This window comes from Dendrobates tinctorius, unplaced genomic scaffold (assembly GCF_039654945.1).
Source record: "Dendrobates tinctorius isolate UK_male_01 unplaced genomic scaffold, ASM3965494v1 ptg000090l, whole genome shotgun sequence".
Classification (NCBI taxonomy): domain Eukaryota; kingdom Metazoa; phylum Chordata; class Amphibia; order Anura; family Dendrobatidae; genus Dendrobates; species Dendrobates tinctorius.
The window spans coordinates 10,716,035-10,738,339 of NW_027361758.1; the positions used below are offsets into that span (position 1 = coordinate 10,716,035).

The window sequence follows — 22,305 nt, forward strand, 5'->3', positions numbered from 1 at the left end:
GCGGCTCTGCGGGCTGCATCACCCGTGATGGGCATTGGATACGCGGCTCTGCATCACCCGTGATGGGCATTGGATACGCGGCTCTGCGGGCTGCGTCACCCGTGATGGGCGTTGGGCACGTGGCTCTGTGGGCTGTATCACCCGTGATGGGCATTGGATACGCAGCTCTGTGGGCTGCATCACCCATGATGGGTATTGGATACGCGGCTCTGCAGGCTGCATCACCCATGATGGGGGTTACCGTAATTTAGATGTGCGAGTATCATGCTCAGACACTTACACATCAGCCCCCAACGGCTGCAGAAAAAGTTAATAAAGTCGCAACATTTCATTCTGTGTAAATTCTATAATCAATATTTCTTATCCTGAAGATTGTGACATTTTCCCCTTTAAATAAATCTGCTTTCTTACGACCTGGTATTTGGCTTTTACAAAACCTTTTTATTGATGCAGTCATATGCTAATTTCAGGAGTTTTTAGTGCATTTCTGCAGTACAAACACGTTTTTTTTCCTTGTAGATTTTCCGCACACAATGTAAATCTATATTGAAAATCTGCATATAACTCCGTGTACCCTTGAGAACTGGACACGTTGCGGATTGCTAAGGCTATGTGCACACGTTGCGGATTCTGCAGCGGTTTTGCCCCTGCGGAAACGCAACAGTTCTGCAGACATGGTACAGTACCATGTTAGCCTATGGCATTTCAAATCCGCTGTGCTCACGCTGCGGTTTTGCTGCTGTTTATAAACCGCAGCATGTCAATTCTTTGTGTGGATTCCGCAGCGGTTTCACACCTTTAACCTAGTAGAGGTGTGAAACCGCAGGTCACTTTATCTGCGGTTTTACCCGCGGATCCGCAGCGTGTGCACATAGCCTAACACGCACCGCAGGTTAGTTTAATCGCACAATTAGCGTGGGATTTCTATAAATCACATCTACATTGCTGGAATGATAAGATACAGTGTAATTTTGGTGAACAAAAAAAAAAAAAAACACAGGGTGGGAGCTTAACCTTTTTTAGTCTTAAAATTACAAGGAATAAAAAAAAATCCAGCTCACCATGATTGCATCTTGAGGGTGTTTGAAGTGCGCAAATGCCTTGTCAAGGCATGAAGAATGCAGAAATGAAGAAAATCCAGAGCCGTTTTGATGAAAATTTTTATTTTGGAACTCCACAATAGTATATGCAGTATGTAAAATAGGGGCAATGACCTGTCATACCCATGCACATGAATACCTAGTCACAGCACCACATGAAGCCCCCCCCAACAGTCCGCCCCGGAGCACAAGCATATCATAAACTGAAAATAAAGATTAAACAACAACCACAGACGAATTTCATCACCCAGGTATTATTTTAATCAGTAGAACGTTGCCAACCTGACCCTGTGTGTAGGTTACTGTGCACAATCCTGCTGACAGGTTCACTTTAAATATGGTGCAAAGGCATGTAAGGTGACTGGAACATTCAGCATACGTCTCCCCTCCTTGTGTGAGGCCACCCTCGTATGAAGTCTCCAATTTGTAGTTGTACAGTAACTGTACATTTGCATATACAAAACGTCTTCATGTTCTATTGTCTCGCTCTCCGCTTCGTTCCCTTTTGCTTTCTCTTCTTCTCCTGGTAGTGTCCTCTCTCTCGCGGTCTCGGCTCCGTTCCTCCTTGCCATGTCTCTCTGCAGTATGTTCTCTGTCGGATCTTTGTGACCACCTCTCTCTTCCGCTGTCTTTTGCATACTCTGCCCTCCTTTCTCTCCAGCCATAAGTGCTTTCTCTTGAGTGGAACCTGTGTCTGTTTTCTCCATAACCTTCTAGGCGGGCGTTACTTGGAAAAACTGGCAAATTAATTGGTTTCCTAAATGGTCTGTCACGGCCTCCAAACCTCAGCTGGCCTGACTCCTTTTTCCCACCAAATCCTCCTCCTAACCTGCGGGGCCTCCATCCCTTCAGAGATCTTTCCAGTTCAAAGTCCACAAAGACCTCCCGCTGGTCTATCACGAGTCTGTTGGCGTCTCTGTACGCTTTCTTTATGGCGTGGTCTTGTTTATATTCGACGAATGCATAACCCTTGGAGAAACCAGTGATGAAATCCCTGACCAGTCGGATCCTCTGGATGTCTCCATAACGAGAGAACACTTCTTTTAGTTTTTCCTCAGTTGTTTGTTGGCTTAAGCGGGCCACAAACAAAGTCAACTGGGGGTCTCCGACCACCCCTTTATTGGGAACATAACGGGACAACATTGCCCGAAGCACAGCACGGTCGTGAGGTTCTTCATCGGTGCCATCGATACTGCCAGCTTTAAGCGGATCATAAAACTTGGCTATAGGTGTCCATTCATTCATAGTTTCTAAAAGAAGGAAATGGAAATATTAGACAACCGAATAATCTATACCTGACTACTACAGATACAATGATTTTCGACAGAACGCCACTACTAATAATCAGCTTTTTTTGGATTGATGGCCGAAATTAATGTGGATATGATGCCTTAAAGGGATTGTCACTGATGAAATGAAAAGTCTGCAGTCATGTGCGTGGTCATGTCACGTGACCTCATGTATGTTATTTGCATAACTTCCATCACGTGCCGATTAGCCTCATCTCAGCGTTGAGAGACGCCAGGCGAGTCTAGTCAGGGCTCAACTGGAAATATGGAAGTCTCACGTGTGAGGTCACATGACAGACCGCAAGGGGACAGCGACCGCGCGCACATTATGTCTGCAGTCACACAGAGTGACTGCAGACTTTTCATTTCAACCTGGACATCCCCTTAACCCCTTCACGACCTTTGATGCCACGTAGGCGTCATGAAAAGTCGTGCCAGAACGACCCATGACGCCTATGTGGCGTCATGACTTTAAAGCCCCCCTGCGGGTCGGGTGACCTAGGTCACTGAAAGGTCACCCGACCCGCAGATACAGGGGGCTTTGTTCTTCACCACAGGGGGCGCGGCTTCGCCCCCACGTGGCTACGATCGCTCTGATCGGCTGTTAAAAGTGAAACAGCCAATCAGAGCGATAGTAATATTTCCTCAATGAAAATTGATGAAATATTACAATTCAGCCATGGCCGATGCTGCAGTAGCATCGGACATGGCTGGAGACCGTGATCCGACCCCCCCCCCCCCCCCCTCACGGGGCCGATCGGCCCCCGATACCGCCGCCGTCATCATCGGCCCCCCTCACCTTCCGACCCCCCCCGGTACCTCCTTTGATAAACTCTCACAGTGATCAAAATAGAATGAAGAGTAAATAAACCCCCCGTTTATCACCCCCATAGGCAGGATCAACTAATAAAATAAAGAAATTATTTTTATTTTTCCATTAGGGTTAGGGTTGGAAAGAGGGTTAGGGTTGGAAAGAGGGTTAGAACTAGGGTTGGGGTTAGGGTTATGGTTAGGGATGTGTTGGGGTTAGGGTTGGAGTTAGAATTGAGGGGTTTCCACTGTTTAGGCACATCAGGGGGTCTCCAAACGCGACATGGTGCAACCATTGATACCAGCCAATTTTGCGTTCAAAAAGTCAAACGGTGCTCCCTCCTTTCCAAGCCCCGACGTGTGCCCAAACAGTGGTTTACCCCAACATATGGGGTATCAGCGTACTCAGGAAAAATTGCACAACAACTTTGGTGGTCTAATTTCTCCTGTTACCCTTGGGAAAATAAAAAATTGGGGGCTAAAAAATTATTTTTTTTCAAAAGAAATGATTTTTTTATTTTCACGTCTCTGCGTTATAAACGTCTGTGAAGCACTTGGGGGTTCCAAGTGCTCACCAGACATCTAGATAAGTTCCTTGGAAAGTCTAGTTTCCAAAATGGGGTCACTTGTGGGGGTTTCTACCCGTTTAGGCACATCAGGGGCTCTGCAAACGTAACGACGACCGCAGACCTTTCCATCAAAGTCTGCATTTCAAATGTCACTACTTCCATTCTCAGCCCTTACGTGCGCCCAAACAATGGTTCCTCCCCACATATGGGGTATCAGCGTACTCAGGACAAACTGGACAACAACTTTTGGAGTAAAATTTCTCCTGTTACCCTTGGGAAAATAAAAATTTGCGAGCTAAAAAAAATAAATCATTTTTTATTTTCACAGCTTTGCGTTATAAACTTCTGTGAAGCACTTGGGAGTTCAAAGTGCTCACCACACATCTAGATAAGTTCCTTGGGGGGGGTCTAATTTCCAAAATGGGGTCACTTGTGGGGGGTTCCACAGTTTAGGCACACCAGGGGCTCTTCAAATGTAACATGATGCCCGCAGACCATTCCATCAAAGTCAGCATTTCATAATGCCACTACTTCCCTTCCGAGCCACGACGTGTGCCCAAACAGTGGTCCCCACCCACATATGGGGTATCAGCGTACTCAGGACAAACTGGACAACAACTTTTGGGGTCCAATTTATCCTGTTACCCTTGTGGAAAAAAAAATTGCTGGCTAAAAATCATTTTTTTTAGCAAAAAAAATGATTCTTTGATTTCACGGCTCTGCGTTATAAACTTCTGTGAAGCACTTGGGGCTTCAAAGTGCTCACCACACATCTAGATAAGTTCCTTGGGGGGTCTAGTTTCCAAAATGGGGTCATTTGTGGGGAGTTTCCACAGTTTAGGTACATCAGGGGCTCTGCAAATGTAACATGATGCCTGCAGACAATTCCATCAAAGTCTGCATTCCAAAACGTCACTACTTCCCTTCCGAGCCCCGATGTGTGCCCAAACAGTGGCCCCCACCCACATATGGGGTACCAGCGTACTCAGGACAAACTGGACAACAACTTTTGGGGTCCAGTTTCTCCTGGTACCCTTGTGAAAATAAAAAATTGTGCACTAAAAAATAAATTTTTGAATTAAAAATATTTTTTATTTTCACGGCACTGCGTTATAAGCTTTTGTGAAGCACTTGGGGATTCAAAGTGCTCACTATGCATCTAGAAAAGTTCCTTAGGGGGTCTAGTTTCCAAAATGGGGTTATTTGTGGGGGAGCTCCAATGTTTAGGCACACAGGGGCTCTCCAAACACGACATGGTGTCCGCTAACGATTAGAGGTAATTTTAATTTCAAAAAGTCAAATGGGGTTCCTTCCCTTCGGAGCCCTGCCGTGTGCCCAAACAGTGGTTCCCCCCCACATATGGGGTACCAGTGTACTCAGAACACATTGCACTACAACTTTTGTGGTCCAATTTCTCCTGTTACCCTTGCGAAAATAAAAAATAGCGTGCTAAAAAAAAATCATTTTTGAGGAAAAAAAAAAGATTTTTTATTTCCACTGCTCTGCGTTATAAACTTCTGTGAAGCACCTGGAGGTTCACAGTGCTCACCACACATCTAGAGAAGATCCATAAGGGGTCTAGTTTCCAAAATGGGGTCACTTGTGGGGGTTTTCACTGTTTAGGCACACAGGGGCTCTCCAAACGCGACATGGTGTCCGATAACGATTGGAGCTAATTTTCCATTCAAAAAGTCAACTAGCGCTCCTTCCCTTCCGGACCCTGCCATGCGCCCAAACAGTGGTTTATGACCACATATGAGGTATCGGTGTACTCAGGAGAAACTACCCAACAAATTTTAGGATCCATTTTATCCTGTTACCCATGTGAAAATGAAAAGATTGATGCTAAAAGAAAATTTTTGTTGTAAAAATTAAAATGTCCATTTTTCTTTCCACGTTGCTTTAGTTCCTGCGAAACACCTGAAGGGTTAATAATCTTCTTGAATGTAGTTTTGAGTAGCTTGAGGGGTGCAGTTTTTAGAATGGTGTCACTTTGGGGTATCTTCTATCAAAAAGACCCCTCAAAGTGATTTCAAATGTTATGTAGTCCCTAAAAATAATGGTGTTGTAAAAATGAGAAATCGCTGGTCAACTTTTAACCCTTATAACTTCCTAACAAAAAAAAAATGTTTCCAAAATTGTGCTGATGTGAAGTAGACATGTGGGAAATGTTATTTAGTAACTATTCTGTGTCACATAACTCTCTGGTTTAACAGAATAAAAATTCAAAATGTGAAAATTGCAAAATTTTCTAAATTTTTACCAAATTTCTGATTTTTTCACAAATAAATGCAAAAATTATCAACCTAAATTTACCACTAACATGAAGCCCAATATGTCACGAAAAAACAATCTCAGAATCGCTAGGATGCGTTGAAGCGTTCCTGAGTTATTACCTCATAAAGGGACACTGGTCAGAATTGCAAAAAATGGCCAGGTCATTAAGGTCAAAATAGGCTGGGTCGTGAAGGGGTTAAAGGCCTTCTACAGATCTGAGAACAGTCGGGCATTCCTGAGAGGCGGCCACAGGCCTTTCTGTAAAGATGAAGGCGATGATAAGCCTAGAGAATGCCAATGTGGAGGGAAGGGTGGCGGGCGACTACAGAGAAAGCCAGAGCGCCGCCACTGCTGCAGATGGTGAGGAGCCGGAATAGCAGGCGGAGCTTACCTGTACGGTCACGGTGTGCCCAGCGAGCAGAGGGGAAGGTCAGCAAAGTGTTAACAATGCGCCTAAAGAAAAAAAAAAAAGGGTTTGGTACCGTGCTAACACGGCAGCACCGTGCCACTGACGCTGGGAATGTACCAATCAGAGCCTTACGTAACCCCCAACGCGCGCAGCTATTGGATGGCCTATACCGAGGCGTGGAACGCATGACTAACCCGGTGATAGGGCGTGGACTAAAGCTTGCCGTCTCCATGACAACCGCCAGCAGAGTCACCTGCTGAGTCTAGAAAGTGACTTGAGGAAGTGACCGAGCTGGGGGCTCAGCGGAGGCGACTGCGACATTGTGGTAAGAGACTTGTCCACGTTAGCGAACATTAGATATCAATCCTGGGGAATGGAAAACACAACATGGCTGTTGCCTGCCCTCCTATCACTGGAGGTATAGCGTGTGTATATATATCAGCTCTGCATGGAGTCACCTGCACCATTGCACTGGTATATATATATATATATATATATATATATATATATATATAATGTGTATCATATCTATCAATCTGAAATAGCATGCCAATATATATCTACACATATATATATATCGTGTGTGTTGTATCTTCCATGAATGTACAGGAAATATCATCAGCACAGTGTGGGGCCGGCGTCACAGCGGCGTATAACATCGGATGCGATCTGCTGCGAGTGGGATCCCAGTGTCAGTGCTCTGTGCTCTCACATGACAGGATGGGAGCACAGGTAATGTCTCCATCTCCTCCATGGCCTGACTCTGCATAGATCAGACGCATGGGGGCGATATCCGAGTGCACTGCGATGTATCGCACGCACCTGTAGACTTGTATGGGTGCGAGTGAGCCGAGTCTCGCTGCCAATCACAGCCTGATAATCGCAGCCATGATCTGCCCCATAGAGTAACATTGGGCCAAGTGCTGTGCGATGTTTTATCACATAGCGCTCGGCTGTGTTATACGGGAGTGTGACTCCAGCCTAAGGGTGCAAATCCAAATGTGACCTCAAAAAGGTCTATAATAGATAATATCCAAAAAGCAGCAGCACTTCTCCAAGATGTGAAAAAACATAAGGTTATTGTGAGCTGAGACAGCTTCTAGGAGGAACTGAAACCTGGTATTGGATATGCACTAATAAAGGCTCCTTAATGTTCTCATTTATTGGAGGAGTGCTGCCATTTTTGCATATTATCTATCCATATATACTTATCTGTCTGTAATCGTATGCGGATATATATGTGTGTGCACGCGTTTTATACGTATGTATATATACCGTATATGCATATATATGTGTGTGTGTGCGCGCGCGTGTGTGTATTGTGGTAGATTGGCTCACCGGGCTCTCACAGTGGTAGACACAGGAACACTTCTTGGGTTTGGGTTAATGTTCTGCTGGTTTATTGGAACATAAACATGGCCTTTCTGGCATGATAAGATCTATCACACTCCATATGCCAGCAGGGTTCACCTAAACACTTGTATGGAGCTTCAGGCCTCCACACTCAGACAGACAAACAATTCAGTTGCAGGACATTGAACTAGCTGAACCACACCCTTGGGGTGGACATATGGTGAGTGGTGGTCCCACCCATCTCTTACAGCTACTCACAAAAAACCCAACCCTGTCATGGCCGATTAATCCCTCTCAACACACAGTATGCTGGAGAGAAATTTCTGGTTTTCACATCGCAGAAGATAGCAATCTTTATGATGCATATTTTCCCTCGCATACATTGCCAGTGACCCTGTCACAAAATATATATGTATATAATGGTGCATATGACATAATGGAACGTTGATCGTGTAAATACTTGCCCTTTTAGTGCAGGTATAACAATAAGCAATCAGTTTCCACTTAATTTCTAATAATCTGTTTGGCCACTGCAGCTTTCATGATGTGTTTGCTCCTTCTTTACACTCCAGGCAACTGCAGTATAACATATCACTGGTAATATACCTTATAAAGACCCTATAAAAACATGGAGCTGCTGTCTGTCAATAATGATTGTATGCCGCCATAACCGTTCTGATCGTCTGACAAGCAAGAAGCTTGTAGTCATGAGTGATTTTTCTTACCAACAACATTGCTTTTCAGCCCATCTAAATAAATCTTTAATGAGCCGCTATGGACACAGAACAACTGTTGTAACCAAGTACCAGCGTTCGGTGCTTCATGGCGGGGCCAGTCACTTATACATGCCTTCCCATCTGATTGTTGTCCCGCTATCTCCGCCCTCCCCCCTTATTTGATTGACAGCTCTGGCTTCATAGACCCCGAGAAGTGAGGAGATAGATGGAAAACAAGCAGGTGGGAAGGTGTATATAAATGATTGGCCACACCAAGGGTGCACCAAGCGCCTGTGTTTTGAACAGCTGACCGATACAGCTCAACCGGAATCAGCGTAGGGTTTAATCAAATAATTACCAAATTGCTGAATGGGAAATAGACCCTAACTAAAGCTCCTTAGATTCTAAAGTATGACTTTTAATGACTAATTATAATAATAATAATAATAAAAAAGAAATTGTGCTCATTAAAAATACAGAGTCCACAACAGTTATTGATGTCCTGATTTGGTGTGTTGCTAGTATACATCAACGTAATACCTCCTCAAGCAGTGTGATTGTAACTGCTGGGGGCTATTACTACAGTGGTAGATATTGGGAAGTAGTTCCCCATTAGTGTACAGATCTAGTTATGATAGCTGGTCTCACATGAGGGTAGGTTTTATTCAATTCCTCCCTTTATGCGAGTTATAGTAAATCAATTCAATGGCTATTAACCTTTTATGGGGCGCATATTTTTAGTGCTTCCCCATGTGAAACCTATCATTAGCTTTCAGGACATAAATTATTATTATATTTTAGCCTTGGTGGCCACTGATCACTCTGGCACTTTGCTATGGTGTGGACTATCTGATCTAATAACAACCTGCTGCGCCCCCCCCGACATGTTCCGCCATTACTGGCTTCTTCAGGGTATGGGACTGTAAAGGTTGCAAATGAAAGACTTTCCCACAGGCAGAAGCAGTCTGTCTATGATGAGAAACATGTTTGTGCTTCTGTGCGGCCTGTGGGCAGGTCTTTCCTTGGTTTCTGTGGCTTAGAGCAGGAAGATAAGACTCTGCCTACAGTCCCGCCGAAGCTCGAGCATCTCATTAACTGAAAACGTCTAACACTGATTATACGAGAACCACAAGACGGATTTCTTCACCCCAGGTATCATTTTAATCAGTGCAACAACGCCAACGTGACACTGTCTGTAGTTTACTTAGCAGAATCCTGCTGACAGGTTCCCTTTAGGGTCCCGTTTCACTTAGCGACGCACCAGCGATCCCGAAAACGTTACGACCTGGTAGGGATCGCTGGTGTGTCACTAAATGATCGCTAGTACGCTGCCAAACAGGCAGATCTCTTCAGCGACTCAGCAACGATCCAGCGATCAAACACAGTGATGCGTGCTGGCCAGCTGGACGCCGACGACGGAAAATGGCCCAGGACATTCCTGTACGATCATCAGTGATATCCAGCAGGGGGGCCGGTCGCTGCTGCGTGTCACATGTGGCGAGATCGCTGTTGTGTCACAAAATCGGTGACGCATTAGCGTTCTCGCTAGCGATCTCGCTATGTGAGACCGGGGCTTTAAATGTGTAAAAAAGAAATAAATAAGAAGGTGCACAATGTGCTTAGTAAATGAAAAGCATTAGATTTGTATTTGAAATAACATAGATTAGGCGTTATTCACACAGGAGCTCACTGCTCTTATCCAAGAAAGATGGGAAGCATTAGGCTGAATTCACATGTGTCCAATTTGTCGCAGACATTTCTGAAATTGAAATTCAGTTCCATTCACCTGAATGTGGTCATACAGTTGGATGGGGAAGTTGCAAAAATTTGAATACAACCACATGGGTTGAAAATGGTAGGGATTTTTTAGGCAACTTTCCATGTGGAAAATCTACCGAAGAATACAGCTGGCATGTCGATTAGATTTTAACCAGCCTCGTCCACATGCTGCAGATTTTTTCTACACGGCAATAAACAAACAAAGCATACTTTCACATCGCAGCATTAGTAACAAAGGTGGCTGAGGATGTGTGCCCAGTGTCCACATTAGCACATCATTCCTGGAGATCTATCATATATGTATATTACTTCATTCCCTTTGATATCTTCTCAGTTGTCATGCAATATTTTGGTTCATTTCTTTGGCAGGAAGTAAGTAGGTTATAGAAAAGATGGAAATTGAACAAGAGGACATGCCCCCCAAAACAGCATTTGAAAAGGACCCCTTTGAAATGACAGTAGAAGATGTGTACGATATCTCGCACGTAATAGGACAAGATCTTATGAAGATCGGCAAAGAAGCCCGAGGTGTAACAGACCTAATAGCCGATCTTCAGTTTAAAATTGTACGTGTTCTGGAGGTCCTGGAAACACTGGTGAACCAGTCAAGTCTTACTACGGAGGAACTGAAGATGGAAAGGGACAACCTAAAGGGAGAGGTGGAAAGACTGATGAGAGAAGGTCTGCAGGCTGATCAGGTATCTGAGGATTCTTTAGTTGAGTTTTATGTGTAGATGGATCATTCTTCTCTCAAGATTTTCTTGTTTCTAACCCACAAAATTTGTGATGAAAAAAATACTCGAGTTTAAAGGGACTGTCCGGGCTAAGGATGAAAGCCTGCAGACTCCTTAATTCTGACAGCGTGCAATGCACACGCTGTCAGGATTCTCCAGTGTTGCCAGTGCAAGCGTTTATGCGATTTGCATACTTGTCATATGCTGATCAGACATGTTTGTCTTCTTTTGATAGAAATGCGCTTAGACAGGAAGAATCCTAACAGTGTACGCAACACACGCTGTCAGGATTCAAAAGTGTGCCATCACATGTGACTGCAGACTTTCATCCCAAGACTGGACAACACCTTTAGAGCTCGCAGCTTATATGCTCCCTTATCTTCTTGATTTGTTGTGATGGTTCCTGGTTATGATGGGAACATTACATGGGTCTAAATTACATCAATGTTCACAACCTTATGTTTTTTTTATAGTATCTAGGAATGCGTGAACATTGATTTATGATTTTGGATTTTCACACAGTTGTAGATGTGACTATTCTGGTGCATTTATTGTGCTTTTGATACTGATGTTGTTTTAGTAAGAATATTGTAACCATCTTACAGTACTTTATTTCTGCATTTCTAATAACCTTCAACAAATGCAGTTGTTACACACGTGGTCAAAATTGTTGATACCCTCTCGACAGGTATTTTGGCCCACTCCTCAAGAGCAAACTGCTCCAGTTGTCTCATGTTTAAAGGTTGCCTTTTCCAGACGGCATGTTTCAGCTCTTTCCAAAGATGCTCAATAGGATTTAGGTCAGGGCTCACAGAAGGCCACTTCAGAATAGTCCAATGTTTTCCTCTTAGCCATTCTTGGGTGTTTTTAGCTGTGTGTTTTGGGTCATTATCCTGTTGCAAGACCCATGACCTGCGACTGAGACCAAGCTTTCTGACACTGGGCAGCACATTTCTCTCTAGAATCCCTTGATAGTATTGAGATTTCATTGTACCCTGCTTAGATTCTAGACACACTGTGCTAGATGCAGCAAAGCAACCCCAGAACATAACAGAGCCTCCTCCATGTTTCATAGTAGGAACAGTGTTCTTTTCTTGATATGCTTCATTTTTCCATCTGGGAACATAGAGTTGATATGCCTTGCCAAAAAGATCCATTTTTGTCTCATCTGTCCATAGGACATTCTCCCAGAAGCTTTGTGGCTTGTCAACATGTAATTTGACAAATTCCAGTCTGGCTTTATTATGATTATTTTTCAACAGTGGTGTCCTCCTTGGTCATCTCCCATGAAGTCCACTTTGGCTCATACTAAGACGGATGGTGCGATCTGACACTGATGTTCCTTGAGCTTGAAGTTTACGTTTAATGTGTTTAGAAGTTTTTCTGGGCTCTTTTGTTACCATTCGTATTATCTGTCTCTTTGATTTGTCATCAATTTTCCTCCTGCGGCCACATCCAGAGAGGTTGGCTACAGTCCCATGGAGCTTAAATTTCTGCATAATATGTGCAACTGTAGTCACAGGAACATCAAGCTGCTTGCAGATGGTCTTATAACTTTTACCTTTAACATGTTTGTCTATAATTTTCTTTCTAATCTCCTGAGACAACTCTTTCCTTCGCTTTCTCTGGTCCATGTTGAGTGTGATACCATGTCACCAAACAGCACAGTGAGTATCTGTAGCCCTCTATCCAGGCCCACTCACTGATTCCAAGATTGTAGACACCTGCGATGCTAATTAGTGGACACACCTTGATTTAACATGTCCATTTTGTCACATTATTTTCAGGGGTACCATCATTTCTGTCCAAGCCTATTTCAGGAGTTTTATTTATTTTTTTTTTAAATTCTGTGGAAGCATGGTTGAAAAGCAATGTGTGACTTTAATTGTTGATTTTCATAGATTTTTGATTTATTATTACTTTTGTCAGATTCAGGTTATTTCTGTGACCTTCGTGGGTTTTTCTGTCACTAAACGAGGGGTACCAACAATTTTGACCACGTGTGTAAATGACATATACATAGTGTCCATCAAGATAAATAAGTTATAACAGGGATTTATAGGAAGAGTTTGAATATCTCTCATTTATCAAGATGCACGGATTTATTTATTTATTTATTTTTTTGCTTTATTTTGCAGACTGACCTTGGACCTGACAAAATGATTATAGATCTCACAGACCCAAACCGGCCACGATTTACATTACAAGAGCTAAGGGCGGTGCTGCAGGAGCGGAATAAGCTGAAGGTTCAGCTCTTGGTTGCACAAGATGAATTGCATTGCTATAAAAGGTCATTCCCCTGCGTGAGCTTTGAGGCCTCCGAAAAATTTCAAACTAATTAAAATTATTTTTAATATTAAAATTGTATTCTTCCAAGTTAAGGAATAACCTTCTCCAATCCTCTGTACAGTGGTATCATTCCTCCAACTGAAGACCACATCGTGACTTTGGAAAATGAATCCATAATCACCAGTTCTCCAAGACCAAACGACAGCAGCAAAGATAAGTCAACGATAAGGCGCCTGTAAGTGTTACTCTTTTCTGTACATTGTGGTTGGGATTTCTGTGAAAGATTAGAATTATCCCTTTGCACTCATTTTATTTTTTCTGTCAGCACAGAATGACTGTTCAAAACAAGTACAGGCGCTCATGGCACGGCCAAACAATTAAGTGCGCCTTCCCACACCCGCTTCTTTGATTGACAGCTCTGGCTTCATAGAGTCAGAAAAGGGCAGAGATGAATGGAAAGCAAGCAGGTGATGAGGTGTACTTAATTGTTTCGCCATGTCATGATCGCCTGCACTTGGTTTAACCCCTTCCTGACATCCGACGTACTATCCCGTCCACGGTACCCGGGCCCGTATGACCGTGGACGGGATAGTACGTCTACCGCGATCAGCGGCGCCCACGTGGTGAGCGCCGCTGATCGCGGCCGGGTGTCAGCTGATTATCACAGCTGACACCCCGCACTATGTGTCAGGGGCGGTCACGGACTGCCCCCGACACGTTAACCCCTTGCACACCGCGATCAAACATGATCGCGGTGTACCGGGAGTTAAAGGGAAGCATCGGCAGGGAGGGGGCTCCCTCCGTGCTTCCCTGAGCCCCCCACGGCAGCGCAATGTGCAGCGCTGCTGCGGGGGGCTCCTATCCTCCAGGCCCCCGAATCCAAGATGGCGACGGGGGCCTTCGGGGACCTGAGGAAGCTGGCTTCCTCAGTGCCTGCAAAGCGCAGGCAAGAGGAAGTCTGCTTCGATGCCTGTGACAGATTGCTGATCTGTCACAGTGATCTGTGATGTGACAGATCAGCGATCTGTCACAGGACAGTGATGTCCCACCTGGGACTATGTAATAAAGTAAAAGAAAAATAAAAAAAAAATGTAAAAATAAATTAAAAAAAATTGCCAAATAAATTAGTAAAAAAAAAAAAAATATTCCCCAATAAATTCATTTTTTGAAAATAATAAAAAAAAAAACAATAAAAGTACACATATTAAGTATCGCCGCGTCCGTAATGACCTGCCCTATAAAACTGTCCCATTAGTTAACCCTTTTAGCGAACCCCTTAAAAAATAAAAAACGAAGCAAAAAATAATGATTTATTATCATACCGCCAAACAAAAAGTGTAATAACGCGCGATCAAAAAGACGCATATAAATATCCATGGTACCGCTGAAAACGTCATCTTGTCCCGCAAAAAAGGAGGCGCCACACAGCATCATCAGCGAAAAAATAAAAAAGTTATAGCTCACAGAATAAAGCGATGCAAAAATAATTATTTTTTTATATAAAATAGTTTTCATTGCATAAAACCGACAAAAACATAAAAAAACGACCTAAATGAGGTATCGCTGTAACCGTACTGACCCGAAGAATAAAACCGCTTTATCAATTTTACCGCACGCGGAACGGTGTAAACGCACCCCCCCAAAAGAAATTCATGAAACGCTGGTTTTTGTTCATTCTGCGTCCCAAAAATAGGAATAAAAAGCGATCAAAAAATGTCACGTGCCCGAAAATGGTACCAATAAAAACGTCAACTCGTCCCGCAAAAAATAAGACCTCACATGACTCAGTGGGTCAAAATACGGAAAAATTATAGCTCTCAAAATGTGGTGATGCAAAAACTATTTTACAATAAAAAGCGTCTTTTAGCGTGTGACAGCCGCCAAACATAAAAACCGCCATAAATAGTAAGTCAAACCCCCCGTTATCACCCCCTTAGTTAGGGAAAAATAATAAAACTAAAAAAAAAGTATTTATCTCCATTTTCCCGTTAGGGTAAGGCTGTGTGCACACGCTGCGGATTAGGTGCGGATTCATCCGCGCGGATTTTGTAAAATCCGCAGGTGAAACCGCAGGTCAAAAGACCTGCGGTTTTACCTGCAGATTGCTCTGCGGTTTTGTCCTGCGGTTTTTCATCTCCTCAATAGAGGAGATGGCAAACCGCAGGAGAGTCCGCAGAAAGAATTGACATGTCAATTCTTTCTGCGGATTGAAAACCGCAGATAATCCGCGCGGAAAATTCCGCACCGTCTGCACTGCGGTTTTTGATTCCCATAGGGAATCATGGTACTGGGGTCCGCAGCAGCCAAAACCGCTGCGGAACCGCAGCAAAATCCGCAGCGTGTGCACACAGCCTTAGGGTTAGGGCTAGGGTTAGGGCTAGGGTTAGGGCTCAGATTAGGGTTAGGGGTGTGTTGGGGTTAGGGTTGGAGTTATAATTGGGGGTTTCCACTGTTTGGGCACATCAGGGGCTCTCCAAATGCAACATGGCGTCTGATCTCAATTCCAGCCAATTCTGAGTTGAAAAAGTCAAATGGTGCTCCTTCCCTTCCAAGCTCTGCCATGCGCCCAAACAGTGTTTTACCCCCACATGTAGGGTATCAGCCTACTCAGGACAAATTGCAAAACAATTTTTGGGGTCCAATTTCTCCTGTTACCCTTAGGAAAATAAAAAATTGGGGGCAAAAATATCATTTTTGTGGAAAAAAATGATTTTTTTATTTTCACGTCCGAGTGTTATAAACTTCTGTGAAGCACTTGGGGGTTCAAAGTGCTCACCACACATCTAGATAAGTTCCGTGGGGGGTCTAGTGTCCAAAATGGGGTCACTTGTGGGGAGTTTCAATAGTTTAGGTACATCAGGGGCTCTCCAAACGCACATGACACCCGCAGACCATTCCATCAAAGTCTGCATTCCAAAACGTCACTGCTTCCCTTCCGAGCCCCGACGTGTGTCCATACAGTAGTTTTCTCCCACATATGGGGTGTCAGCGTACTCAGGCCAAATTGGACAACAACTTTTGGGGTCCAATTTCTCCTGTTACCCTTGGGAAAATGAAAAAATTGGGGACTAATTGATCATGTTTCTGGAAAAAATACGATTTTTTTATTTTCATGCCCTGGCATTATAAACTTCTGTGAAGCCCTTGGGGGTTCAAAGTGCTCACCTCACATCTAGATAAGTTCCTTAGTGGGTCTAGTTTTCAAAATGGGGTCATTTGTGGGGGGTTTCCACTGTTTAGGTACATTAGGGGCTCTCCAAAGGCAACATGACACCCGCAGACCATTCCATCAAAGTCTGCATACCAAAACGTCACTACTTCCCTTCCGAGCCCCGACGTGTGCCCATACAGTAGTTTTCACCCACATATGGGGTATCAGCATACTCAGGACAAATTGGACAACAACTTTTGGGGTCCAATTTCTCCTGGTACCCTTGGGAAAATAAAAAAATGGTGACTAAAAGATCATGTTTGTGGAAAAAATACGAATTATTTATTTTCACGCCCGGGCATTATAAACTTCTGTGAAGCACTGGGGGGGTCAAAGTGCTCACCACACATCTAGATAAGTTCCTTAGGGGGTCTAGTTTCCAAAATGGTGTCATTTGTGGGGTGTTTCCACTGTTTTGGTACATCAGGAGTTTTCCAAACGCGACATGGTGTCCGATCTCAATTCCAGCCAAAAACGTCAAATGGCGCTGCTTCCCTTCCGAGCTCTGCCATGCGCCCAAATAGTGGTTTACCCCCACATGTGGGGTATCAGTGTACTCAGAACAAATTGCACAATAACTTTTACGGTCCTGTTACCCTTGGAAAAATAAGAATTGAGGGTGAAAAGATCATTTTTGTGGAAAAAATATGATTTTTTAATTGTATGGCTTTATGTTATAAACTTCTGTGAAGCCCATGGGGGTTCAAAGTTCTCACCACACATCTAGATAAGTTCCTTAGGGGGTCTAGTTTCCAAAATGGTGTCATTTGTGGGGGATTTCCACTGTTTTGGTACATCAGGGGTTTTCCAAACGCGACATGGTGTCCGATCTCAATTCCAGGCAAAAAACGTCAAATGGTGCTGCTTCCCTTCCGAGCTCTGCCATGCGCCCAAATAGTGGTTTACCCCCACATGTGGGGTATCAGCCTACTCAGGACAAATTGCACAATAACTTTTAGGGTCCTGTTACCCTTGGAAAAATAAGAATTGAGGGTGAAAAGATCATTTTTGTGGAAAAAATATGATTTTTTTAATTGTATGGCTGTATGTTATAAACTTCTGTGAAGCCCATGGGGGTTCAAAGTTCTCACCACACATCTAGATAAGTTCCTTAGGGGGTCTAGTTTCCAAAATGGTGTCATTTGTGGGGGGTTTCCACTGTTTTGGTACATCAGGGGTTTTCCAAACGCGACATGGTGTCCGATCTCAATTCCAGCCAAAAACGTCAAATGGCATTGCTTCCCTTCCGAGCTCTGCCATGCGCCCAAATAGTGGTTTACCCCCACATGTGGGGTATCAGCGTACTCAGGACAAATTGCACAACAACTTTTAGGGTCCTGTTTCCCTTGGGAAAATAAAAATTGGGGTGAAAAGATCATTTTTGTGGAAAAAATATGATTTTTTAATTGTACCGCTGTACGTTATAAACTTCTGTAAAGCCCTTGTGGGTTCAAAGTTCTCACCACATATCTAGATAAGTTCCTTGGGGGGTCTAGTTTCCAAAATGGGGTCACTTGTAGGGGGTTTCCACTGTTTAGGTACATCAGGGACTCTCCAAACGTGACATGGCGTCCGATCTGAATTCCAGCCAATTTTGCATTGAAAAAGTCAAACGGCGCTCCTTCCATTCTGAGCTCTGCCATGCGCCGAAACAGTCGTTCCCCCCCACAAATCAGGTATCAGCGTACTCAGGACAAATTGCACAATAACTTTTGCAGTCCAATTTCTCCTGTTACCCTTGGTAAAATAAAAAAAATTGAACCTGAAGTATTTTTTTTGTGAAAAAAAGTTAGATGTTCATTTCTTTTTAAATATTCAAAAAAAATTCCTGTGACGCACCTAATGGGTTAATAAACTTCTTGAATGTGGTTTTGAGCACCTTAAGGGGTTCAGTTTTTAGAATGGTGTCACTTTTGGGTATTTTCTATCATATAGACCCCTCAAAGTGGCTTCAAATGTGATGTGGCCCTAAAAATAAAATGGTGTTGTAAAAATGAGAAATCGCTGGTCAACTTTTAACCCTTATAACTTCCTAACAAAAAAAAATTTTGGTTCCAAAATTGTGCTGATGTAAAGTAAACATGTGGGAAATGTTACTTATCAAGTTTTTTGTGTGCCGTATCTCTGTGATTTAAGGGCATAAAAATTCAAAGTTGGAAAATTGCGAAATTTTCAAAATTTTTGCCAAATTTCCATTTTTTTCACAAATAAACGCAAGTTATTTGAATGAAATTTTACCACTAACATGAAGTACAATATGTCACGAGAAAACAATGTCAGAATCACCGGGATCAATGGAAGCGTTCCAGAGTTATGACCTCATAAAGGTACAGTGGTCAGAATTGTAAAAATTGGCCCGGTCATGAACGTGCAAACCACCCTTGGGGGTGAAGGGGTTAAACAGTCATTCTGAAAATTTTGTAAAAAAAAAACATCCGTGCAACTTTTTGACTTGTGACTATTTTAGATTTGTGATTTCACTCTAAAATGAAACTCCAGGTTGTAGACAAGTCGCACACAAGAGAAATGTCGTTTGCGGCTTGCATTGAAGTCCATGGCCACTGTGCAACTTGTGACCAGCGACGGGACATCCAACATATTTGGAAACATTTGCCACTGTGTGTTGCACTAAGTCACAGGTCACAATGTGACACTATAGGCTATTATTAAATCCAATATTGCAATGTGTCACTGCAATTTCAGCCTTGTGACAAGTCGCCATAGCCTAACTACTTGGTTATTTTTGACAGATTCTTAAAGAGACTCTGTCACCTCATTTTTGCATTATTAGATGCGGTCACCGCCATCAGGGGTTATCTACAGCATTCTGTAATGCTGTAGATAAGCCCCCGATGAAACCTGAAAGATAAGAAAAACGAGTTAGAATATACTCACCCCGGGGTCCGGTCTGGACCGATGGGTGTCGCAGTCCGGCGCCTCCCATCTTCTAGCGATGACGTCCCCTTCCTTATGTCTGCCGCTGCTCCTGCGCAGGCGTACTTTAACTGCCCTGTTGAGGGCAGAGTAAAGTACTGCAGTGTGCAGGCGCCGGGAAAGGTCAGAGAAGTTCGGCGCCTGCGCACTGCAGTACTTTACTCTGCCCTCAACAGGGCAGAGTAAGTACGCCTGCGCAGGAACCGTGGCAGAAGTAAGGAGGAGGACGTCATTGCTAGAAGATGGGACACCCGTCCAATCGGACCCCGGGGTGAGTATAATCTAACTTGTTTTTCTTATCTTTCGGGTTACATCGGGGGATTATCTACAGCATTACAGAATGTTGTAGATAAGCACCTGATGGCGGTGGCTGCATCTCATAGGGCAAAAACGAGGTGACAGATTCCCTTTAAAAACAAATTCCGGAAGCCCACTGCACCCCCACATGTGGCCATAACCTATAAAACACATCTGAACAGTATGATAAGACTAGTAATTCTGTCTTTTTTGTGCAGGTTTTCTCCATTTAAACAAGACAAACAAGAACATCAGTAATGCTATTTTCTGTATTTTTACCTGGAGTATTTTTATAAGATCATTTGTATAATGTGTTTGTTGTAGATGGTAAGTTTCCCAAACCTGGACTTTTCACTAACAAGGGCCTTAGTCTATAAAGTGTGTACAAAAATATGATTAAGAAGAGAGAAGATGATTTTACTTTTTATTCCTCAGTGAACTGGTCCAGAAATCGGAACATGCAGCTTATGTGTTAAACTGGGCATTTGTCTATTTCCAGATAGGTCTACTATTTACTAGTGTTACTATTTGCGATTAAGTCTATGTTCACATTGATATTTGTGGTGTATGTTAAAGGGGTTTTCCATTTCTAATATATTGAGGACATATCCATGGGATATATGGATCACCCAACACCCCTACCAATCTGCTTTTACAACCTTTGGTGGCATCCGGATACATGCATGTGGAACAGAGCTGTACTGTACATCTGTATTCAATGTGTAGTGGCCTCTTCCAGGTACTGCAGAACCGCTCCAATGACAATCCCTTTAAAAGGGTAACTTTGCTTTTAAGTAACTTTTCAGAACAAAGTGTCCTGTGCGTGTACATGAGGATTATTACCATTTCTGACCATTATATGACGTCTATTATGCATTCTCACCAGTTTTCCCCTCTCTATGCTCTATCTGTAACTTGCAATCCACTGTTTCCGTGGGGGGGAAGATGAGCTGAAGTGATTTCTCCCATAGATGGCACAGAGGAGCAGAGTACTTGCTCTTCATTCACTATTTAGCTCTTAGTGACAAGCTTCCATAGCATGGAGGAGATTATACAGCAGAGCCGAGCTGTGTTGATCTGTATAAACCTCTGATGTGAGGTAAAACACTTGTTTCAGAGCTCTACTTGATTTTTTTTCTGTCTGCCTCTCTGTTCTCTACCCTGTTGCTCACGCCCCCTCTTCAGAGGATAAAGTGCGTGTCATACGACAACCCGCAGTCCCTCGTCTTTGGGCAAAATGGACTTAAGCTGATTTTTCATTGAATGGCGAGATCAAGAGGTGGTGAAGGATAAGTGGGGAAGAAGGCTGATTTCTCTAAGTTACATTACAAAGGTTCCAATGATGTGTCACTTTGTGTCACAACTGCTGCATCCAGTAAACTAAGTGACACATCATTGGAATCAGGGTCTCCTCTAAATTATGCAGCTCTCAGCTCTGCTTAATTGCTAAATCTAAAGACTCTGTGTTAGAATGGCTGCACCCAGTAAACTGAGTTTTTAGGTGAAGCAGAGCTCAAAAGCTGCCCCTGCCCACACCTCAGGTTTTGGTGTACATTATCTATTGACAGTGAGCTGTTTATCAGAGGAGGGGGCATGGTCAGACCACTTGGCAAGAGGCAACTAGTCTGTGCAGTGATGATGTCATGTTGATAAAACATTCACTGTATAAAAACAACAACACACAGACTAATAAGTGAGATATCACTGAAATCAGTGTCTCTGCACCTACAATATATTATGCTGTTCTCAGATTACATAGCAAAAACCTTCAGACAGATTAAATTTAAGCATGTATGTGGAAAATTAGCAGAGGTCAAAAAGAGAATCCCCTTGCTTTTGCCCAGCCAGTATAAAATGTAGAGAATAACACAGTAGATTTTGCAAATCTAAAATCTTGTGTATAGTATATAATTTTTTTTAAATAATGGGACCCTGTTGGAGATGTAACTTACTGTATGCCAGTGCGATATTGTCAGCGGTTTATGCCAGAGGACATTACAGTGATGATACCAGAGCCTAACCTCGCTTTTGGAACATGATTCATGCAACAGATTTAAAGAGAAAAAGAAAAAAAATCATTCCAAAAATTCTGTTTAATATAAAGTGTCTGATCTGCCTATATCTACGTTCATTGTATTATGCTGTGTATTATTCTTGTGTGCTAACACTGGCAGAGTATCCAGATTGTATTTGTTTTCTTGTAAGAAGGACGAATTATGACATTTACAAAATTAGTTACAATTACTTTGTGTTGTTTTTTTTTCTTGTGAACATGCCTTAAATTTGGTCTTTACTGCCAATAAAACTTAGAATTTTGCAAATGGCATTTTATTTGTCTAGGTGTAGCAAGAACTGAACTGCATTTAAAGGTGGTAATCTAATTCCGTACATTTCAGCATCGGGAGGCGAATGGAGTCGTTGAGGTCATGTCTGCTGATTCTTGCATGGTTGATTGTGCAAGCGACTGGTATTTTGTACCTGTCTCATTTATTAGGAGAGTTGCTTGTTACCTTCCACTTGCACATGCGACCCACCAAA

General features: G+C 43.1%; 2 protein-coding genes across 2 annotated transcripts; one reads left to right on the forward strand and one right to left on the reverse strand.

The window, feature by feature from the left end:
- Nucleotides 1-1,146: 1,146 nt before the first annotated feature.
- SNRNP35 (small nuclear ribonucleoprotein U11/U12 subunit 35) lies at nt 1,147-6,701 on the reverse strand. Its single transcript, XM_073586109.1, has 2 exons — nt 6,437-6,701; nt 1,147-2,350 (listed from the first exon to the last, which is right to left on the reverse strand). The coding sequence occupies exons 1-2, from the start codon at nt 6,684-6,686 to the stop codon at nt 1,569-1,571; spliced, it is 1,032 nt and encodes a 343-aa protein (XP_073442210.1). The 5' UTR covers nt 6,687-6,701; the 3' UTR covers nt 1,147-1,568.
- On the forward strand, nt 6,644-22,088 carry RILPL2 (Rab interacting lysosomal protein like 2). The gene is made up of 5 exons (XM_073586110.1): nt 6,644-6,779; nt 10,672-11,000; nt 13,175-13,326; nt 13,447-13,560; nt 19,986-22,088. The coding sequence occupies exons 2-5, from the start codon at nt 10,695-10,697 to the stop codon at nt 20,023-20,025; spliced, it is 612 nt and encodes a 203-aa protein (XP_073442211.1). The 5' UTR covers nt 6,644-6,779; nt 10,672-10,694; the 3' UTR covers nt 20,026-22,088.
- Nucleotides 22,089-22,305: the final 217 nt, after the last annotated feature.